Source organism: Cygnus olor, chromosome Z (genome assembly GCF_009769625.2).
Source record: "Cygnus olor isolate bCygOlo1 chromosome Z, bCygOlo1.pri.v2, whole genome shotgun sequence".
NCBI classification, from domain to species: domain Eukaryota; kingdom Metazoa; phylum Chordata; class Aves; order Anseriformes; family Anatidae; genus Cygnus; species Cygnus olor.
Genome location: NC_049198.1, coordinates 39,098,022 through 39,117,266, shown reverse-complemented (window position 1 = coordinate 39,117,266; position 19,245 = coordinate 39,098,022). Strand labels below are relative to the sequence as shown.

The following is a 19,245-nucleotide window of genomic DNA, read 5'->3' as shown; positions in this document are numbered from 1 at the left end:
AAATCCAGATAAGGAACAAGGAACCAAAACACAGTAAACTGGTGATGGTACCTCTCCACTATTCAGTGTCTCATTATTTTCTTTATATCATTCTTTCCTGACAAATATTTTGTTTATATTGTGTATATTTGTTATGTATACAAACACTCACTTTAATTCCATCTTTACTAGCTTTTTCCTCAGTTTGTGATGTTGAGACTCAAGGAAACTTTGACACCCAGGAAGTGGAAATAGTTTCAAAAATAGCATTTCTTTGAAGGTCCAAATGCAAGAGGTCTTCCTATACATAGCCTCTCCTTTTACATCACTTTCAGGTTAGGGAGAGGTGGAGGGATGAGAACATACTTCATGCTTTCAGCTTCTAGCTTGCAAAATGATTGCATCTTGCAACATTTATTTTTTATTGTTTTATTTATTTTATTTTATTTTATTTTATTTTATTATTTTATTTTATTTTATTTTACTTTATTTTATTTTATTTTACTTTATTTTATTTTATTTATTTTATTTCTATGATGTAGCAATAAAGATAAGGACAGCTTAGTACCATTTAAATGTCTGCTGTGTTTTGTTGCATGCTTATGCCCAGTGTTTGAAAGCAAAATAAAAAGTCTTTTTCTCTCCATAATGGAAAATGAAAGGATTTTTGAAATTAGCTTTAAGGCACAGCAAGCTCCAGAAACTACATTTTAAACAAGGATATTTAAACAGAAAATATTTCCTTTGTAATAATTTTCCCAAGTGGAAACACAAATGCTCATGCAATGAACACATGAATTTTTCATGCCAGTGACAAAACAATTGTCACAGTAATGAACATTGTGATTCAGCTAAACCTTCTGAGTGAAGATGTGGTAGATTTTAAGGGTGGAGACAGTGTTTTTCAGCTTTTGCTGGGTAGCTTTTACCACTGCAAAAACTGCATTGTAAACAGGGCGTTATGGCACCGGAGACTGCTATACCACTGCCCCTCACAAGGTCCAATAGCCCCTCTATTTACTGCTCTCGCACTCCGGCGGAGTAGCTCTGCCTGTGGTGTCTCCTGGGGGACAATGCTGGACAGGGACCTGTCCTCATAGCTGGCAGCTGGAGCATAGGATGGGGAACATGTGAAGAAGGCAGCTCGGTGCAAAGCAGCAGTAGGTACACAATTAACACTGGCTTAGGTTTGGAGCCACAGCTCATCTGTGGTAATATCTGCACAGCTCTCACGGTCCACCTGATGACCTCCCTACGCCTGTGCAGCATCATTTGGTTGTCTAATCATTGTGAACTTCAGTATTTTCAAGTAAAAGCATATAGGGTGAAGAACAGAAAGAACAGAAAGAAGTTTCACCTTTCCTTTAACTTACAGACTGATATCTTAGCATAGCTGTTAAGAAATGCTTGTTTTTCTCAGGTTGCAGAATTGTTTCTTTCAATTCTTGATAGTATCAATGTGCTGCTTTCTTTTTTTGTTGTTTTTGTTTTTGTTTTTGTTTTCTTTCTTCTTTTTTAGAGGTGTGGCCTCTCAGTGTTAAGGTATCGCTAGATGTCACCATTGCCTTGAACAAGTAAACATATTGCTGTGTCTGTAGCTTTACCTGCCTTCAGTAGCTATGAATGGATACTTTGTATTTGACTGGAAACATGACCCAGTACAATTTAAAATGGTTAAAAACCAACAAAGACAAAAGAATAGATTTAATGTTGTGTAAGGTTTAAGGTGTTTTCTGTAGAAGATGATGCATATATATATACTGTACCGGCCACTGCTGCCCGTAAATAAAGATCTGACTGCGAGCGATGTCTACTCTGTTCCAGGCTAATGCCAGGCTCAGCTGGTCGGGAGCAGATGCGTTAGCTCCTGTGAAAACAGAGGGAAGTGTGGGAAAGATAGGAGGAGAAAGAAGAAATTACATACTTTAGACTCAGTCAAGAAATCACCTTGATAATTCCTATTAATCAGAAATCTCACAGATGTCATTTCTGCAACTGATCTCTTAATATGTACCAAAACCCACACCTTCTACTATCCCTGCAATAAAAGCCTTGTTCTCACACTCTCCTTGAAAATTTTCCTATGGATATTGGCAGCTGCAATTTTCAGTGGAGTGAACTAGTTTCCCTCGTCTCTGATGGGAAATCACAAAAGAAGCCAGGAGGTGTACTGATCTGGTACAGGAATGCACACACACACACACATGCACGCATGCGCACACACATACACATGCATGCACGCACACGCATATAGCAGTTACAAATGGGTTCAACTCACAAAGGCACTACCAATTTAAATAAACATGCATTTTATACACTTCTTTTATGCCTTTGTGCCTGTACAAGCATAAGAATTCCTCCTCAGTTTGTAGTTTGGGGTCCTGGTGGAATAAGTTTCCCTTCACACGTGATATTCACATAAGAAAACATGCTAAAAATCTGCTGTCAAAGTGTAATATATGACAATTAAATAAGAAACCATGCAGATGATAAGATGGGTTTCAGGCTGTTTGTTTGTGGAAGGGAGGGTATGTTTTCTCTTTAGTCTTAATGGACACTGTGGGACATTCCTGCTCTGCTGTGCTTTTTTAATGTTTCACTAAGGACTTCAAGGTTATTAACTGTTTTGTAATAATAAGGTAGTATTTGTGCTTCCGTGTCACAGCTAGAACCCGCCTGTATGAACTGAACAACTGAATCGAAAGGGCCCTTCAACTTTTAACTACCTACTGGTTTATAGAGATTAGATGACTGTATACAGGGTCATTTTTGAAAGGCCTAATACCTTAACTTTTTTCTTGTCTTCATTATTTCTTATGCTGACAAATGGTCCTCATGGAGAGAGAACAAACTAAAGCTTTTCTTTAGTCAAAGCAGTTTTGTCCCCATTTCAGTGCTATTCAAAGTCATGTACTGTTCCATCTGAAAGTGGACTCTAAAATTAGAGGCATAGAAAATAAATGGCATAATATGGTGGCCACTGAAATCTTCTTTGAAGGATCAGTTCAGCAGACTTTAGGGAAACTTAGCCTACAGTTTAATTTCCTAATTCATGGCTTTTCAGTCAGTTCCCTGCCATGAAACTTTGCCAAATACTTGAACTTATCTAGAGAAATTATTTGGTACATATATCATCCAAATCATATTTATTTTATTTCAGAAATGAGTTCTGATAAAAAGGCAGGTGGTGCAGGAGCAGAGGGTTAAATAAAAATGAAGACAAGAAGAAAAAGCAATGAAAACAGTCAAACATCTTTCTGTGACCAAGAAGTGACAAGAATCCTTTGGTTCTCATTGCTATATGTTATGATACAGACAAAAGCTGTTATGGGAGACCTCATAGGTGATGATTCCAATGATATCTGAACCTATCTGAGTTTCATATGCAAGTAACATACAACTTTCAAGAACAGAATATATTTACCTCTAGGAAGGAGAAACATGCCTCTACAGTTTTATTTATGAAAACAAAAAACAAACAAACAAGCAAACAAACAAAAAAATGCAGTGGGTACAACAATATAAATTAAGAATAGAGAGAGAATATTTTTTTTCCTTTTTCCAAAGCAGTACCTCTCAAAACATCCTTGGATCTCCTCCTTCCCATCTGCATGCCTGCAGGAGAAGGGAGAGTCTTGGCAGGGATTCAAACAAGGTCTCTGCTGAGCCCTGGAGGAGGCACATGGGCGAACTCCAAAACTCAGGGGCAGTGATGGTGATCCTAAGGCCTGGCACCGTTTTGAACATGTGATGGAGGAGCTGCACCTCCTGACTTTGCTAAATTGACTGAAACTTACAGTCTGGGTAACCAGAGATGCTGCTTGGATAGAAGCCATTTGGGACTGAGAGTGGGTCAGATAGACTTGGGAAAGGACTGAAGGGGCTACCTACGCTGCCCCCACTTCAGCCAAAGCTAAAACCAAATCACAGAGGTTTAGTGTACCTTCAGGTGAACACCTTCTGGCCCCTAGCAGGGAGACATCCCCAGTCTTTGCTGAGGTACTCAACAATGCTGGAACTTTTCATGCTTTAGGAAGTACCCAGCTGCAGGATGAGTGAACAGGGCAGGAGAGAGGAGACTCCAAGAGTAATAAGAAAGACCTTAGAAAGGCCAACACAGGGATCTAATTCCAATAGGGATGTCAGAAAGACCAACCACACAAAGCTGTCTCAGTCTCCCACCTGCATCAGAACTAGTGCCACAAAGAAGGCACGCAGGGTGTTAGTCATTGAAGACTCCTCTCTGAGAGGCACTGAGGCTCCCATTTGTCATCAGAACAATCTCTCTAGAGAGGTTTGCTGCCTGCCTGTGGCCTGTATTTGTGATATTACAAAGAGGCTACTACGTCTGGTGGGTCCCAAAGACGACTATCCCTTCCTGCTTTTTCAAGTAGGATCAAACCATGCTGTGACAAGGAAACTCCAAAATATCAAAAAGGATTTTACGTCCCCTGGATTTGAGTCAATAAAAAGAACCCCAAACTTGACTTCTGTGAGTATTCATCTTGGTCATGACTATGACTAAAATGTACTCAAATAAAAGTCAAAACATATTTAGGAGATCAGAAAATATGATAATTAAAATACTGCTCTTATCAACTTAATACAGAGGATCATAATGGAGCCACTTCTTAGGCCCTTAACACTATCTGTGTTGAGAATTTAGCATTTCCTTTCCCTGCATTTTTTTCTTCCTGTCTCGGGGAAAAAGTCTCTGCTTAGTTCTGTTATATTATTTAATTACCATAGCATACATATTGCTTTAAACAACATTTTAGTCAAGATAAGACTAATGTCTATGTAATATTTACTCAATATCCTGGTGTTTATATCCCATAAGGTATGTTCCTCAAAAAAGCACTTTAGAGAATATGAATAATGTCTGTAGCGGGAATCTTTCTTCCCCTCATCTGCTTCTAGAAGTAAAATTCAATTTGAGATGCAATGCATTGATTTGGTATCATTTTCTTTCAATATAGAATTTGCTAAATACAGTTATATGCTAGAAAATGCAAGGATGGTGAGAAGTTAAATGAACAAGAAGGACATCTATGAAAGCTGTTCCTGCAGGTGTTAACTCTATGGTCTTAGGCAACTACCCAACGGAGATTCTTCTCATGAAAAGTCCAGTCACATCAGATGATCTATCCAATATCTTGAACCAAAAATGCAATATGTTTTGATGATAAAGCTTGGGACAATAAACTTGAATCAGTATCCTAGGTGGGTGTTATGTCCTTGCAAGACCCCAGATTACTGAGGAGATACACTACAGACTTTTAAATAGCAGCTGAGATTTACTGTTACCAGTGTAAAACCTCTGATGGATTCTCTAGCAATAGTGTAGAATACTTAATGATTAGGAGTCTGAAAAGTTGAAATCTTAGGAATTAGGAAACTTAGGAACTTAGGAAATTTAGGAACTTAGGAAAAAGTTGAAAACTTAGGAATCTGAAAAGTTGAAACTGATCTACCTTGGCAGAGATGGTTGTTGGAGATTCATTTCCGTAATGCTTTTAAGCACGTCAGTGCCCTCTTTGAATCATCATTTACAGAAAAAAGTAGACTAAGGGAAGTAACAATCCAAATTAACTTTCTGCTCTGCATTTCAGCAGGTCTTAAATTGCCTTCTGTTTCACAGATTGCAAGGGTTTTGGAGAAAGTGGTTTCTACTGCATTTGCTACAAGCACATTTAGCAAATCAATTGGCAATAACAAAGCTGATAGCAAAAACAACTGTGGGGGCAGTAAACAGACATCTGGTCTAACTGAGACATACTGGACTGAGGTAACATTAATCCTTCAATATCAGTGATTTCATGGTTGACAGACCAACACACAATCTTCCAGGACCCCATGATGGTTGTTCAGTGAGCATGAATCATGACTTATTCACAGGCTGGAAGGCAGGCAGAGACATCATGTCTGCATTAGTCTAACAAGATTTATCTCAGAGGGTTACATGGCAGTCATAGCAATTTTAATATGAGCCAGCAGTGTGCCCTGGCAGCCAGGAGGGCCAACTGTATCCTGGGGTGCATCAAGCATGACATTGCTAGTCGGTCGTGCTCTACCCTGTGCTGGTGCAGCCTCACCTCGAGTGCTGTGTGCAGTTCTGGGCACCACAGTACAAAGAGGATGTAAAACTGTTGGAGAGTGTCCAGAGAAGGTCTATAAAGATGGTGAAGGGCCTAGAGGGAAAGACGTATGAGGAGCGGCTGAGGTCACTTGGTTTGTTCAGCCTGGAAAAGAGGAGGCTGAGAGGAGACCTCATCGCAGTCTACAGCTTCCTCACAAGGGGGAGTGGAGGGGCAGGTGCCGATCTATTCTCTTTAGTGACCCAAGTGATAAGTGATACTTTAGTGATAAGACCCAAGGGAATGGAGTCAAGCTGTGACAAGGGAGGGTCAGGCTGGATATCAGGAAGAAGTTCTTCGCTGAGAGTGTTGTCAGGCACAGGAACAGGCTCCCCAGAGATGTAGTCATGGCACTGAGCCTGCTGGAGTTTAAGAAGCATTTGGGCATTTGGACTGTGCTCTTAGTCATATTGTCTGAATTCTGATTTTTAGCTAGACCTGTGTGGAGCCAGGAGTTGGACTTGATGATCCTTGTGGGTCCCTTCCAACTTGGGATATTCTATTCTATTCTATTCTATTAGTTACAGTATGCATAGACCACAAAGCACCTCTTTTCCAATATTAGCAATTTGACTGAGAGGGCTTCTGGAACACCAGCTGAAACCTGAGCGGTGCTGCTAGTATGTTCCAGACGTTGCAACAGCTTTGTGAACTATGATCTTTGATGCCCCTTCAGAAGAAAAACATTTTAGCACTTCTCAATAAGCTGACTTTAACTTCCATGTCATGTACTTTCAGCTTCATTAGCAGCTGCAAAAGAACAAAATCCATTACTATTTGAGCTCCAACTGCTCAAGTTAAAAGAACACAAACAGTTAAACTGTCTCGATAAATGTACTTGCTAAAAAATCATGCAATTGGAAATTTGCTTTCCACATTTGCATGTCCCTCAAAATGAGAAAAAAAAAAAAAAGAAAAAAAGAGAAAAAGAAAAAAGAAGGAATCCACAAGCCGTATGCTGTTGTGACATCCATGCAATATAAACTGATAATCATTTTGGATCCCTGGCTTATTGGAGATCACTTCCAAGAAAGATAGATCTGCTGATGAGATTAAACAAGTGATTCACAAAAACAAACAAGGAAATAATCTCTCATATTCAGTGCAGGGTTTTGCTCTTGTGGCGTATCCATGCCAAGAGAGTTCTTGCATTGGCAGTGTGCCTGATGCAAGATTAAAAAGAGAGTAGCTCATTGCAAATTTTGCACAGCAAGCAGGAAGTGATACTTTGTGTGTTTCCAGTCCTTGTCCTCCTCCTATTCCCTGAACAAATTACTCACATCAGGGTGGGATCAGTAATGAGCTAGTATATGTCTTGACTATAATGGCTAACAAGAATTGTAAAATCCTCATTGGAGTGTGAAGAAGTGACAGGTAATCACACACGGGTTTCATACTTTTCACTGTACCCGTTTCACCTGGTTCTGATAAAGTGAAAGAGATTAGGTTCCTGAATCTAAACACTCATGAATTTCAAGATAATTCAGGTTCAGGCTTCAAATCGATAGGCAAGTGTCTCAGCACTGCTGAGATGGATGTCTTGATTTGATGAAAACACCATCTAAACATCAGACTTTTTTTTTTTTTTTTTTTTTTTTTTTTTTTTAAGTGGGTAAATGTGTATTCACAGAAAAGCAGCATTTCAAAGCAGCATTTCTTTCAAGTTGGGTCAGAACTTTTGTACAAAGACAGGGTATGCACAAAGACAACAGATTTGCTTGAGACAAGAGATTTCATTGCTGCACACGTTGATTAAAGTCATATGGACTTTCATTCCCTGTGATCAGAAAGTTCAGATTAACAAGATGTAAAGTGGTTTCTGATAAATCTAATCTTCTTTGAGTATCTTCAAAATCAGAAAGTGCTGAGGAGCAGGGAAGATGAGGAGTAAATTTTAGTTCCTCTAACTCTTGAGCAAGACAAAGATGCTGCTGTCATCAGTGGATTACAAAATCATGTCAGCCAAGTGTGAGAGGAGGTGTCAACACCACTTACACAGGTCCAGGATCCTTCTGAGATAACAGAAATTCACTATGATATCTTACTTTTTGCAAAAGAACTTTTCAGATATAGAACAGTCCCTCCCAAGGCCTATAATTTATTTCCTTCAACTTACAGCAGGATTTCTTCCAAGGTGATTAAAGATTCCCAGAGATGTTGGGATTCAAACCTTGAAAATATACCTTGACAAAATACACCTTGACAATCTGTGTCTAACAGGAGTCAAGAGTAACAGTTTCAGTGACTGCCTTAAGAATAAATGCCAAGAGAATATGCTTTACATTGATGATAATGTTATATTTAAGATAAAATATGATATATTTAAGATAAAAATGAAATTTGCAATTAAAATATTTCCTAAGGATAGAAAAGACAAAGTTGGTGATGGATGCAATTCTTGTTTCTTTGTTTGAATTAATTAATTTTTCTTCACATTGATTTATATTGTTTCTGTGTGAAGACGTCCAAAATGCCTTGAGATTTAACTATGCAGACTTGTTACCTCAGGGTAGCAGCGAAATAGTCATGTTACCTGTAGGCCAAACAACTGGTATCTTGATCAAAATGAACAAAGAGGAGAAAGTGGTACTACAGAAGCCTAATGATACAGAAGCTGCTGCAGCAAAATAATTCCTATCTGTTTCCATGGTTGATATGGTAGGTCTCAGTCTGCAATCCTGGCCAGTGTTTGTTTACTCCTCCTGTTCAGACTTTAAATTAAAATGTTTGAAGGCTATTTTGGAAATGGGATTCATAATTGTGTAAAAGGTAAAATATTCTTTTTCCTGGTTAGATGGAAATTATTCAGGCCTTCTCCCGTTATCTTTTCTTATAGCTCTTTTCATCCTACACAGGAAGTAACTGAGAAGAAAACAGTCCTGGAACAAGTAAGAATAATTCCTATTACCATTTCAAAAATCATTTTTTTTTAATGATTCAAATTCAAGACTGCCACATGTCAGTATTTACCCTCTTACTCAAGTGTAGGAGAGTCAATAGCATGAAGAAAACTGCTGAAGAGTCTCAGAAAGCAGAACTTTCCCCAGGTACCTTCTGAAGTGCATTCCCTAATGATTCTCAGAATGCTCTTTAAAATTATTTTGTATGTCTTATTTTCTATTTTTAAAATGAGTATGGCCTGTGTTACATAACAGTAAACAGTCCAGACAATAACAAGATGACTGTGGTGCTATACATGCTATTTGTGAAAACCCCATCTGGGGAAATACCATATACATGGATGGGTATATCCTCCCTGCCCTTGCTTGATCAGTTAAGAACATGTACTTCAGAGCTTTCAAAATCTTACCTGTATTTCCACCATATGGTAGTATCACATGGTGAAGGGAGCCGAACTAAATTGCATGTCTTTGCAGGACCAGGGTTTAAAATGAACTGTAATTTGGAAATATTTTAGCAACAGCAGATTCATTGTAAGATGGTCTTTTAAGAGCACAAGAGCAACATGTAACGGTTTAGAAAGATATAGCCAAATGAGAAGATTAAGGTTAAAACTCCTAAAACTCCTATAACTGAGTTCTCAGCTCAACCTGTGGAGGCTGGAGGGAATTCCAGAGTTCCCAGCCTTTTCTAGAATGACTGATAACATTTTACAATAGTGCCAGTTTTGTCTAAGGGGAGAAAACCTCCTCCTCTTTTTACCACTAGCCATGAAAGCAATCTAAATCTGAGAAGTTATTTGGCTTGCTGCTTGTGAGTGCTAATCTTCTAAAGTAACCTGTGAGGGTCACCACTGATGTTTTTTGTGACACATAAGCAATTGTAGGTGGTAAATAAAGACTGAGAGAGAAAAAGAAAAAAAAAAAGAAAAAAAGAAAAAAAAGAAAAAGAAAACGGAAAAGAAAAAGGAAAAGAAAAAGAAAAAGAAAAAGAAAAAGAAAACGGAAAAGAAAAAGGAAAAGAAAAAGAAAAAGAAAAAGAAGAAAAAGAAAAAGAAAAGGAAAAGAAAAAGAAAAAGAAAAAGAAAAAGAAAAAGAAAAAGAAAAAGAAAAAGAAAAAAAGAAAAAGAAAAAGAGAAAAAGAAAAAGAAAAAGAGAAAAAGCAAAAAAGAAAAAGAAAAACAAAAATAAAAAGAAAAAGAAAAAAATAAAAAAAAGAAAAATAAAAAGAAAAAGAAAAAGAAAAAGAAAAAGAAAAAGAAAAAGAAAAATAAAAAGAAAAAGAAAAAGAAAAAGAAAAAAATAAAAAGAAAAACAGAAAAAGAAAAAGAAAAAGAGAAAAAACAAAAAAGAAAAAGAAAAAGAAAAAGAAAAAGAAAAAGAAAAAGAAAAAGAAAAAGAAAAAGAAAAAAAAAGAAAAAGAAAAAGAGAAAAAGAAAAAGAAAAAGAAAAAGAAAAAGAAAAAGAAAAAGAAAAAGAAAAAGAAAAAGAAAAAGAAAAAGAAAAAAAGAGAAAAAAAGAAAAAGAAAAAGAAAAAGAAAAAGAAAAAGAAAAAGAAAAAGAAAAAAGAAAAATAAAAAGAAAAAGAAAAAGAAAAAGAAAAAGAAAAAGAAAAAGAAAAAGAAAAAAAAAGAAAAAGAAAAAGAAAAAGAAAAAGAAAAAGAAAAAGAAAAATGAAAAGAAAAAGAAAAAAGAAAATGGAAAAGAAAAAAAAAAAAGAGGAGCTATTAAACATTAAAGAAAGATCTGGATTTTTACAAAGCAGTTAGAACAAAAAGTATACTTCAATTTCATGGTATAAATTTACCTTCTAGATATGGTACATATTGTCAATAAATGCATGTTCCAGCACAGCAGAGACACAGAGTTAATCCATTTGGATTGTTACAGATTCACTGTGAAATGAAACTCCATTACCTTTTAGTAATGCTGTAAGGATAGCTAAATCAATATCCTGGTGTCCTTCTGATCCCATGCGAAAGACTGTGATCTGAAATGTTAAATGACAACACCATTACTGAAACCAGAGTAATATTTTAAAGTAAAAATTAGATCAGGGCAACATCATTTGCATCTCAAAATGTCTTGATGGCTACAAGCTGATAATCTTACTGTAGTCATTTTAAGTGGAGCTTATTAGATAAAATTAACACAGAGTATATATACACATATATGCAATATATATATATTTGTGAGACAAAATTCACCAAAGATAAAAGTTGTATTAATATGCATATAGAAGAAAAATCCTCAGTGATACTTACAGAGTGAAATCGGAAATGAAAGAATATTCTTGTATTAGAATAACATTGGATTTAATGTTCCCAGTATATTACTATGACAAATTAGGTGTGTTTTAGGTTATGGACTTGATTTACAGCATATGGCATTGAATAAATATTTTCAACAAAAAAATCAACAACATATTCAACCTCATGACTTTGTATAACAGAAAGTTATCTACATAATCTAGGCTTCAAACAGGTCCCTGAACATCTTTAGGCACATGTAGTCAGTGATCTATACAATACATAAGCTTTGAGGTGGTGAGGTTACATATACAATTCACAAAGAAAAAGAATGAATATTGTGGGGCTGTTCTTTCAAGGCAATTTAACTCTTGTTTGAGACAACACTGAAACATACAGAAGTGTAAATCTCCTTGCTCTTTTTGTTACTATGGCAATAGATGCTCTTGGAACTCTGTTTCTTGAAAGGCAACCAACACTGCAGTCTTTTTTTTTTCTTTTTTAACCCTGTGTTAACATTTTTATCTGAATAAATTGCAAGCGTTTTTTTTTTTTTTTTCCTTTTGCCACTACTGACTGCCCCCATAAAATTTGAAATAAGTGTTACATTTAATTAGCAATTTTGTAAACATATTTTACACTCATATTCAGGAGCACACATAGTCCCTAAATTCCTACTTGTACAGCACCACTGAGTTACAGCAGCATCTGGAACAGAAGTCAGCAAACATCAGTGTTCAGAATATAGTACAAGGAGATGGGAAAAGGAAATATATAAAGTGGTTAAGTCTAACCTTCAGTTTACCAGCTGAAATAGCCCTACAGGTTATATCCCAAGAAATTCACTGCAGACCTCCTGTAGCACCTATTCTAACTTAACACGACCCTGGGAGCGCTAGGGAGTTCAAAGAGATGTTAGAGATTTTGCCCCATAGTGCAACATTATAGACACTGAGAAGGCAAACTGGATTAAGCCATATGGAAACTGGTTTAACTTACTTAATCAACTGAGTTAAATTCTGCCTAACACAATGCGAAGAAGTATTTACATTAGCATTACATTAGGTGTCTTCCCCAGTTTAACTAGATAGTTGTCAAATTAGACTTGGTTTGACCCTTGAAGGTGTTCCTGATACAAACCATAAATACTACAAATGATACTTTAATGATTTATTTTCCTCCTTCATCCAGAGTCTACAGATGTTTCTGGCAAGCCACTTGATGTCTATCTTCATATCACAACCATTTTTTTTTATCTCTACAGCAACCGTCAAGTAAGCGTTCCCTGCAGTGCAGTCAGTCTGGTTCTTTGACTTGTGGAGCATAGCTAATATGGACACAAACATATATTTATATCTAAGTATCATCTCAGAACACAATAAAAACATAAGTTGATGGGATCAGGTCTTCTCTTGTTTAAGTGCGTGATGAACTATACCACAGAGGTTAGTAGTCAGGTTGAGGGAGGAAGGGAAGGGTGGATCAGAAAGCAGAGGAGAGAGAAAACCTTTCTCCCTTACCAAGAAGGAAAGACAAACATCTTCCCTCTTGTAGGTGGGTCTGCAGCTGATGAAGAATTGCAAGTGAATACAGTGTTCCCACATTTGTTTGAGCATGATATCCTTGTAAAGATTTGCATTTTCCTGCATTATTTTTGAATCAAGAGGCACTTCCTTAACACTAAATGGATGTGTGTCTGCCTGGAAAGCAGCTCAGATGGTTCTGGAAATGTGCCGTTTGCAGCTCTGGACTTGGTGGTACCAACACATGGCAAAATGCCCTTCTTGTTCTTTAAGGCCAGGTAAAGCAATCAGCTCATGGGAGCCTGAAAATACTCAACTAAGGTAGTTCAGAATCTACAGTGAAAGAATGAAGAACATCTTAAGCCAAAATTGTGCTCAGTGAACTCCCAGCTTAATTAAAAGGTGTCACATAAATTGCAAACACTGAACAGCTTATCATCACAGGAAAACTAAGTGAAGAACTTTGCATGTGCATTGGACCACACATAATTTAAAATTATATTAATTATAATTCCAACTTCTCTTTCCTGCCTTTTCACTTCATCCTTTTCTCCCTCAGAAAAATCAACCCATTCCAGCAGAACAAATTTCTACTGTATAAAAAATAAAGTAGAAATATAAAATTTAGTTGCATCTAAATAAAAAGGTTACCTTTAGATGGTAACTGTTAATTTATTATAATGTGCAAGAGGTCAAGCCATAACCCAAGCACTAAAATAAAGAAAAAGAAGATAACCAAATTAGAGACAGGAGTAGAAAAATTATTTGGACTCAAAACAGATTTACAATCATCTGGGGGCTCATACCCAAGACTGAACTAGAATTTTAGACAGACCAAGGCAAAATCTCATGGATATCCCATTCAAAATGCTACAAAGTTGGTAGCTCAAAGATTTGCCCGTGGACTTTTGCCTGTTCTGCACATTTTTTTTTTTTTTTTTTTTTTTTTTTAGGACAGAAAACAGGCATGCTCATCGTGGTTTAGGCTAACTCTGACTGTCCATAGATGCTCTCTTTATGGTCACAGGTCATGAAGAAGATTTTGGACAACATGCAGCACCTTACCACTCTTATTCATGAACCTTTTTTTAGGAGAAACTTCTCACAGCTAGTTATCCTTTGAACTGATTTTTCACACAATTCTGTAGATGAAATTTTAGTCCTGACCTGCAGCATTTTTCAACCATAGTCTTGTTTCCCTTGTATCTTTGCCAGAAATATTGGTTATATCCGCTACTGGACATCTTCAGAGATGATAGAATCATAGAACATCCAAGTTGGAAGGGACCCACAAGGATCATCTAGTCCAACTCCTGGGTCCCCAAAGGACCACCTCAAAACAAATAAATAAATAAAAAAAAACAGATCGTGTGTCTGAGAGCGTTGTCCAAATGATTCTTGAACTCCAGCAGGCTCAGTGCCATGACAACATCCCTTGGGAGCCTGTTCCAGGGCCCAACCACCCTCATGGTGAAAAACATTTTCTTGATACCCAGCCTCCTGAACCCCCCCCTGTCGCAGCTTCAAGCTGTTCCCTCAGGTCCTATTGCTGATCACCAGAGAGAAGAGATCAGTGCCTGTCTCTTTGTTCCCCATCGTGAGGAAGTTGTAGACCACGATGAGGTCTCTCCTCAGTCTCCTCTTCTCCAGGCTGAACAAACCAAGTGACTTCAGCTGCTCCTCATATGTCGTTCCCTCTAGGCCCTTCACCATCTTTGCAGACCTTTGGATACTCTCAAATAGTTTTATACCTTTCTCATACTGTGGTGCCCCAAACTGCACACAATACTGAAGGCGAGGCTGCACCAGCACAGAATAGAATGGGACAATCACTTCTCTTGACTGGCTAGCAATGTCATGCTTGACGCACCCCAGGATATTGTTGGCTCTCCTGGATGCCAAGGCAAACTGCTGGCTCATGTTCAGCTTGCGGTCAATCAAAATGCCCAGATCCCTTTCTGAGGGGCTGATATACAGCATCTTGTCCCCCAGTCAGTACTTATAACCAAAGTTTGCCAGGTGCAGAGTCTGGTACTTGCTCTTGTTAAACTTCATATTGTTGGTGATAGCTCAGCTCTATAATTTGTCCAGATCTCTCTGCAAGGACTCACCACCTTTGAAGGTGTCGACAGATCCACCCAATCTTAGGGTTGTCCATGAACTTGATCAAAAAACCTTCAAGTCCTGCATCTGAATCTTTTATGAAAACATTGAAGAGGACTGGTCCTCAAATGCAGCCCTGGGGAATCCCACTACTGACAGGCCGCCAGCCTGATATAACCCCATCTATAAGAACCCTCTGGGCCAGACCCATAAGACAGCTGTTCACCCATCTTATTATGCTTTTATATAACTATATTCTGGTCATTTTGTCCAGTAGGATACTGTGAGAGACAGTATTAAAAGCTTTACTGAAATCCAGAAAGATTACATTGCGTGGCTTCCTTTGGTCAACTAGCTGGGTGATCTTGTCATGAAGGAAATTAAGTTTGTTAGACATGACATTCCTCTAGTGAACCCATGTTGGCTGTAACCAATGACTGTATTGTCCTTTAGGTGTTTTCCAGTTACTCCCAGAATAATCTTCTCCATAATTTTACCAGTCACTGAAATGAGACTGACAGGCCTGTAATTTTAAGGATCTTCTTTCTTGCCCTTCTTGAAAATTGGGACCACATTTGCTAGCTTCCAGTCAACTGGGACCCCTCTGGATTCCCAAGACCATTGAAAATAATTGAGAGAGGTCCTGTGATGACATCAGGACATCAGAAGGACATCGAGGCCCTGAAGCGTGTCCAGAGAAGGGCTACAAAACTGGTGAAAGGAATGAAACACAAGTCTTATGAAGAGTGGCTCAGGGAACTGGCATTGTTTAGTCTGGAGAAGAGGAGGCTCAGGGGAGACCTTATTGCTCTCTATAACTGCCTGAAGGGAAGGTGTGGGAGCTGAGGGTCAGCCTCTTCTCGCAGATAACTAGTGGCAGGACTAGAGGGAATGGCCTCAAGTTGTGCCAGGTGAGGTTTAGGTTAGAAATCAGGAGACCTTTCTTCTCAGAAAGAGCAGTCAGGCATTGGAATGGGTTGCCCAGGGAGGTGGTGGCATCACCTTCCCTGGGGTGTTTAAGGAGAGGTTGGACTTGGTGCTTAAGGACATGGTTTACTGGGTGACATTGTTAGTAGGGTGATGGTTGGACCAGAAGATCTTGGAGGTCTTTTCCAACCTTAATGATTCTATGATTCTATGATCAGCCAGCTCTCTGAGTATTCTGGGATGAATCTGATTGGTCCTCGCTGACATATGCATCCAGGAGGAGAAGCAAATCCCACACAAGTTTGGGGTTAACTGGGAGTTTATCATTCCCATAGCAATGGTCCTCCAACTCAGGGCAGCTGGGGTCCCATAGCCCATCACTGGTGTTGAAGACAGAGGCAAAAAATGCATTAAATGCCTCTGCTTTATCTGTGTCCCTGTTTGTTAGGTGACTGTCCTCATCAAGTATCAGACCAATGTTTGCTCTGGTCCTCCTTTTCCTGTTAGCATACTTAAAAGAGCCTTTTTATGCTGCTGGCCAGCTTCAGCTCTAATTGAGCCTTGGCCACAGAAATTCTCTCCCTACAAAGGTGAGCAGCATCTCTGCAATCCTCCCAGGTTGCCTGACCTTACTTCCACTGGCCATACACTTTCTTTTTCCGCCTTAGCTCTTGAAGAAGATTTGTGCCAGACCAAAAGACTGTGAGGAATCATCAGCATCTTGAACAGACCTGGAATGTTACTCCAGTTGCAGCTTTACATCAGGCTTCCGTAATCATGCTTGAATACTTCATTAATGAAAAGGGTTGCATATGTCCCCTGTCTTTTCTCACAATTTCTATTAGAAATGCAGACACAGGTGTTGCCCCTTTGTCTTTTTCTCTGTCACTTTAAAACATGAATAACCAGAGAAAATAAACAAGCTTCATAAAACATTGAGAGAAACAGAAAATTGTTACACGGTTCATTGTTGGATCAGATTGTATAGCCTTATGTTAGACACTCTTCTGACATAAAGAAAGCACTAATTTTATTTCTGAATTTTATAACTACAAGTATAAGGAGACAACAATTGTTCCAAAAATACAGATTAATTTCTCTGCTTATGTACTCTTTGTAGTTTTTTAGCATTCTTTAATTCTTGTGGTTGGAGGACTAAGGACACGGGGACATATGTTATAGTATTTATGCAGACTTTACACTCAGAAATGTTCAGTATCTCTGTGTCTCAAAATAAACAAACAAACAAACAAACAAATCTGTCCATTTTGCTGGAGGTCTACCCATCTAATGATTTCTTTTCCTTTAAATAACGAGTAAGAATTTTGTGTTTGTAATTTACTCATCTAGTTTCAAGAACCATAAATGTATTTGACATCTTGCTGGGTGCTATCTCCCAGTATGTTGGTAGATAAATCGTTGTAGACAACTGATAAACAACACATTGATGTTGTTAAAGCAGGACATTGACCAGAGCCTTGTTAAAATGGCTTACAGATGCTACTGCACCAACATACATAAAACTTCAGTGCTAAATGAAAACATCTGGGTCAGTAAACTCTGTTCCCAGCTACCTTTTACTGGATGAACATCTGCCTCTAAGAAGTAAAAGCAGCTGCTAACAAAAACTTAGAAACCCACTTGATAACCGACACACAAAAAAAGAAAGCTTTACTTCTTTAAAGAAAAAGAAGTGACATAGTTCCTCAGAGCCATTCATCTTGAAAAAGACCAGCCTCCTGCTTAAACCTACTGTAGTCCTGCTTAAACCTTCTATACAGTTGTAGCTTCTGTACAGCCACAGTGAAAAACTAAAAAGAGAAATAAGTTAATAAGGCATTGAGATCCAGACCATTTAATTATATATATAATATATACATATATAAAATTATATATATATAACAACACAAAAGCAAACAAACAAAAAACAAAACAAGCAAACAAACAAAACAAACAAGCAAGCAAGCAAAAAAAATATCAAGCAAACAAAAAACCAAAGTTAAAATAGTTATGCATACTTAAGACTTGTTTGCCCTGGAAAAATAAAAGTAGTGGGAAGAGTTGCAGTAGCAGTCAGACTAACCCGAGGCATTCTTTGGAAATGCTGTGAAAGAGATTAGCTTAAACTGAGAAATTTTCTTTATGCTGATCTGATTCAAACTATATCTATAAAATAGTTTACTATATTTTCATAATAACCTTATATTACAAAGAAAACTACCATTTAACTTACTCAGCTATTTTTTTTTTTGGAACAAATGAAAAAAAAACAATTTATGTTCAGAGAAGAAAAAAAAAGTACTCCTTTTTGCCCAGACGTTTTGGGCCATGTTATTACCTCCATGTAGCCAGTAGTTTCAACTGTTGATGTTAAACTCAATTACTTTAAAATGACTTTTTTTTTCTTTTTTTTTTTCTTATATTTTCTTTTTTTTTTTTTTCTTTTCTGTTCCTCACCGACTACCTTGGGTATTTTGGGATTGGTCTTTTTTTTTGATTTCCTCTTTTCCTTCCTCAGTGTTCGCCCAATTTATTGGCTTGAAATGGTTCTTTTGGGTAACTGCCTGAGGCATCTCAGTGTACAAGTGCGAATTTGAACAACAGCACAAGTTTTTTTCTTTTTAATCTATTTTTCTTCTCTTCTTTATAAATATATAAAAGCTGATGTTAACACTCCTTACAAATACAAAAATGTATTGCATTGCACTGAAGGAGTTAAATCTTCAGATGAAAACACAATTGAAACAGACATGCAAGAATAGCTCTAAGACACCAATAAAAGCTGCACCAACGAGCTGCAAAAGCAGCATTAATGAGCATTTTGATTCTTACTAAATGTAGCTGTAAATTTTGACTTCTTTTTGATATGCCCATAGTGATCTATATGTAAACTACAGTAGATAACAGCTCAGGTTGCTCACTTTTAAATGTTTCTGTGTTTGTGAGAGGCTCAATTTAATATTTACAGGTGAAACAGGGGACCTTCCTAGTTCCTTGATAAGTTTGTTGTAGGAGGAAGATGAAGAGCGGGGAGGAAGAGGGGACAGAGTAGAGATCACCAGCTCTGCTGGGCTCCTCACAGGAGGAGGTGATTGAGAGCCACCTGGAAAAATGCTGTCTTAGTTTTATAGTGAAAGGAAAAAATGAGGGTACCACAGCACAGAAGACTACTTCTCACTTACATCTACAAATTCTGCCTGAGTGAAATGGATGAGGTTTGTTCTTAAAAGTAGGAAAAGAAAAACAAAACAAAACAAAACAAAACAAAGCTGGAGTGGTCTTCTCTCTATCTCATTGTAGATTTTCTTGAAACATCTTAATGTGAACAGCAGTAACTTCCAGGAAAAATAAAAATGAAAACAACAACAACAAAAAACTAGCTGTGTCCTATTTCTTCCTAGGAAAACGCGCTAGGAAATCACTGAGC

The 19,245-nt window shown here is 37.6% G+C and overlaps 1 protein-coding gene across 3 annotated transcripts in view; it reads right to left on the bottom strand.

Moving 5' to 3' along the window:
* Positions 1 to 19,245, bottom strand: part of TRPM3 (transient receptor potential cation channel subfamily M member 3) — a 485,203-nt gene that overhangs the window by 64,633 nt on the left and 401,325 nt on the right. For all 3 annotated transcript variants that reach the window (XM_040540026.1, XM_040540024.1, XM_040540025.1), the window contains exons 9-10: positions 10,934 to 11,006; positions 1,746 to 1,846 (exon numbers count right to left, since the gene is read on the bottom strand). In XM_040540026.1, coding sequence (XP_040395960.1) covers positions 1,746 to 1,846; positions 10,934 to 11,006 — 174 coding nt within the window. The remainder of the gene's footprint in view (positions 1 to 1,745; positions 1,847 to 10,933; positions 11,007 to 19,245) is intronic.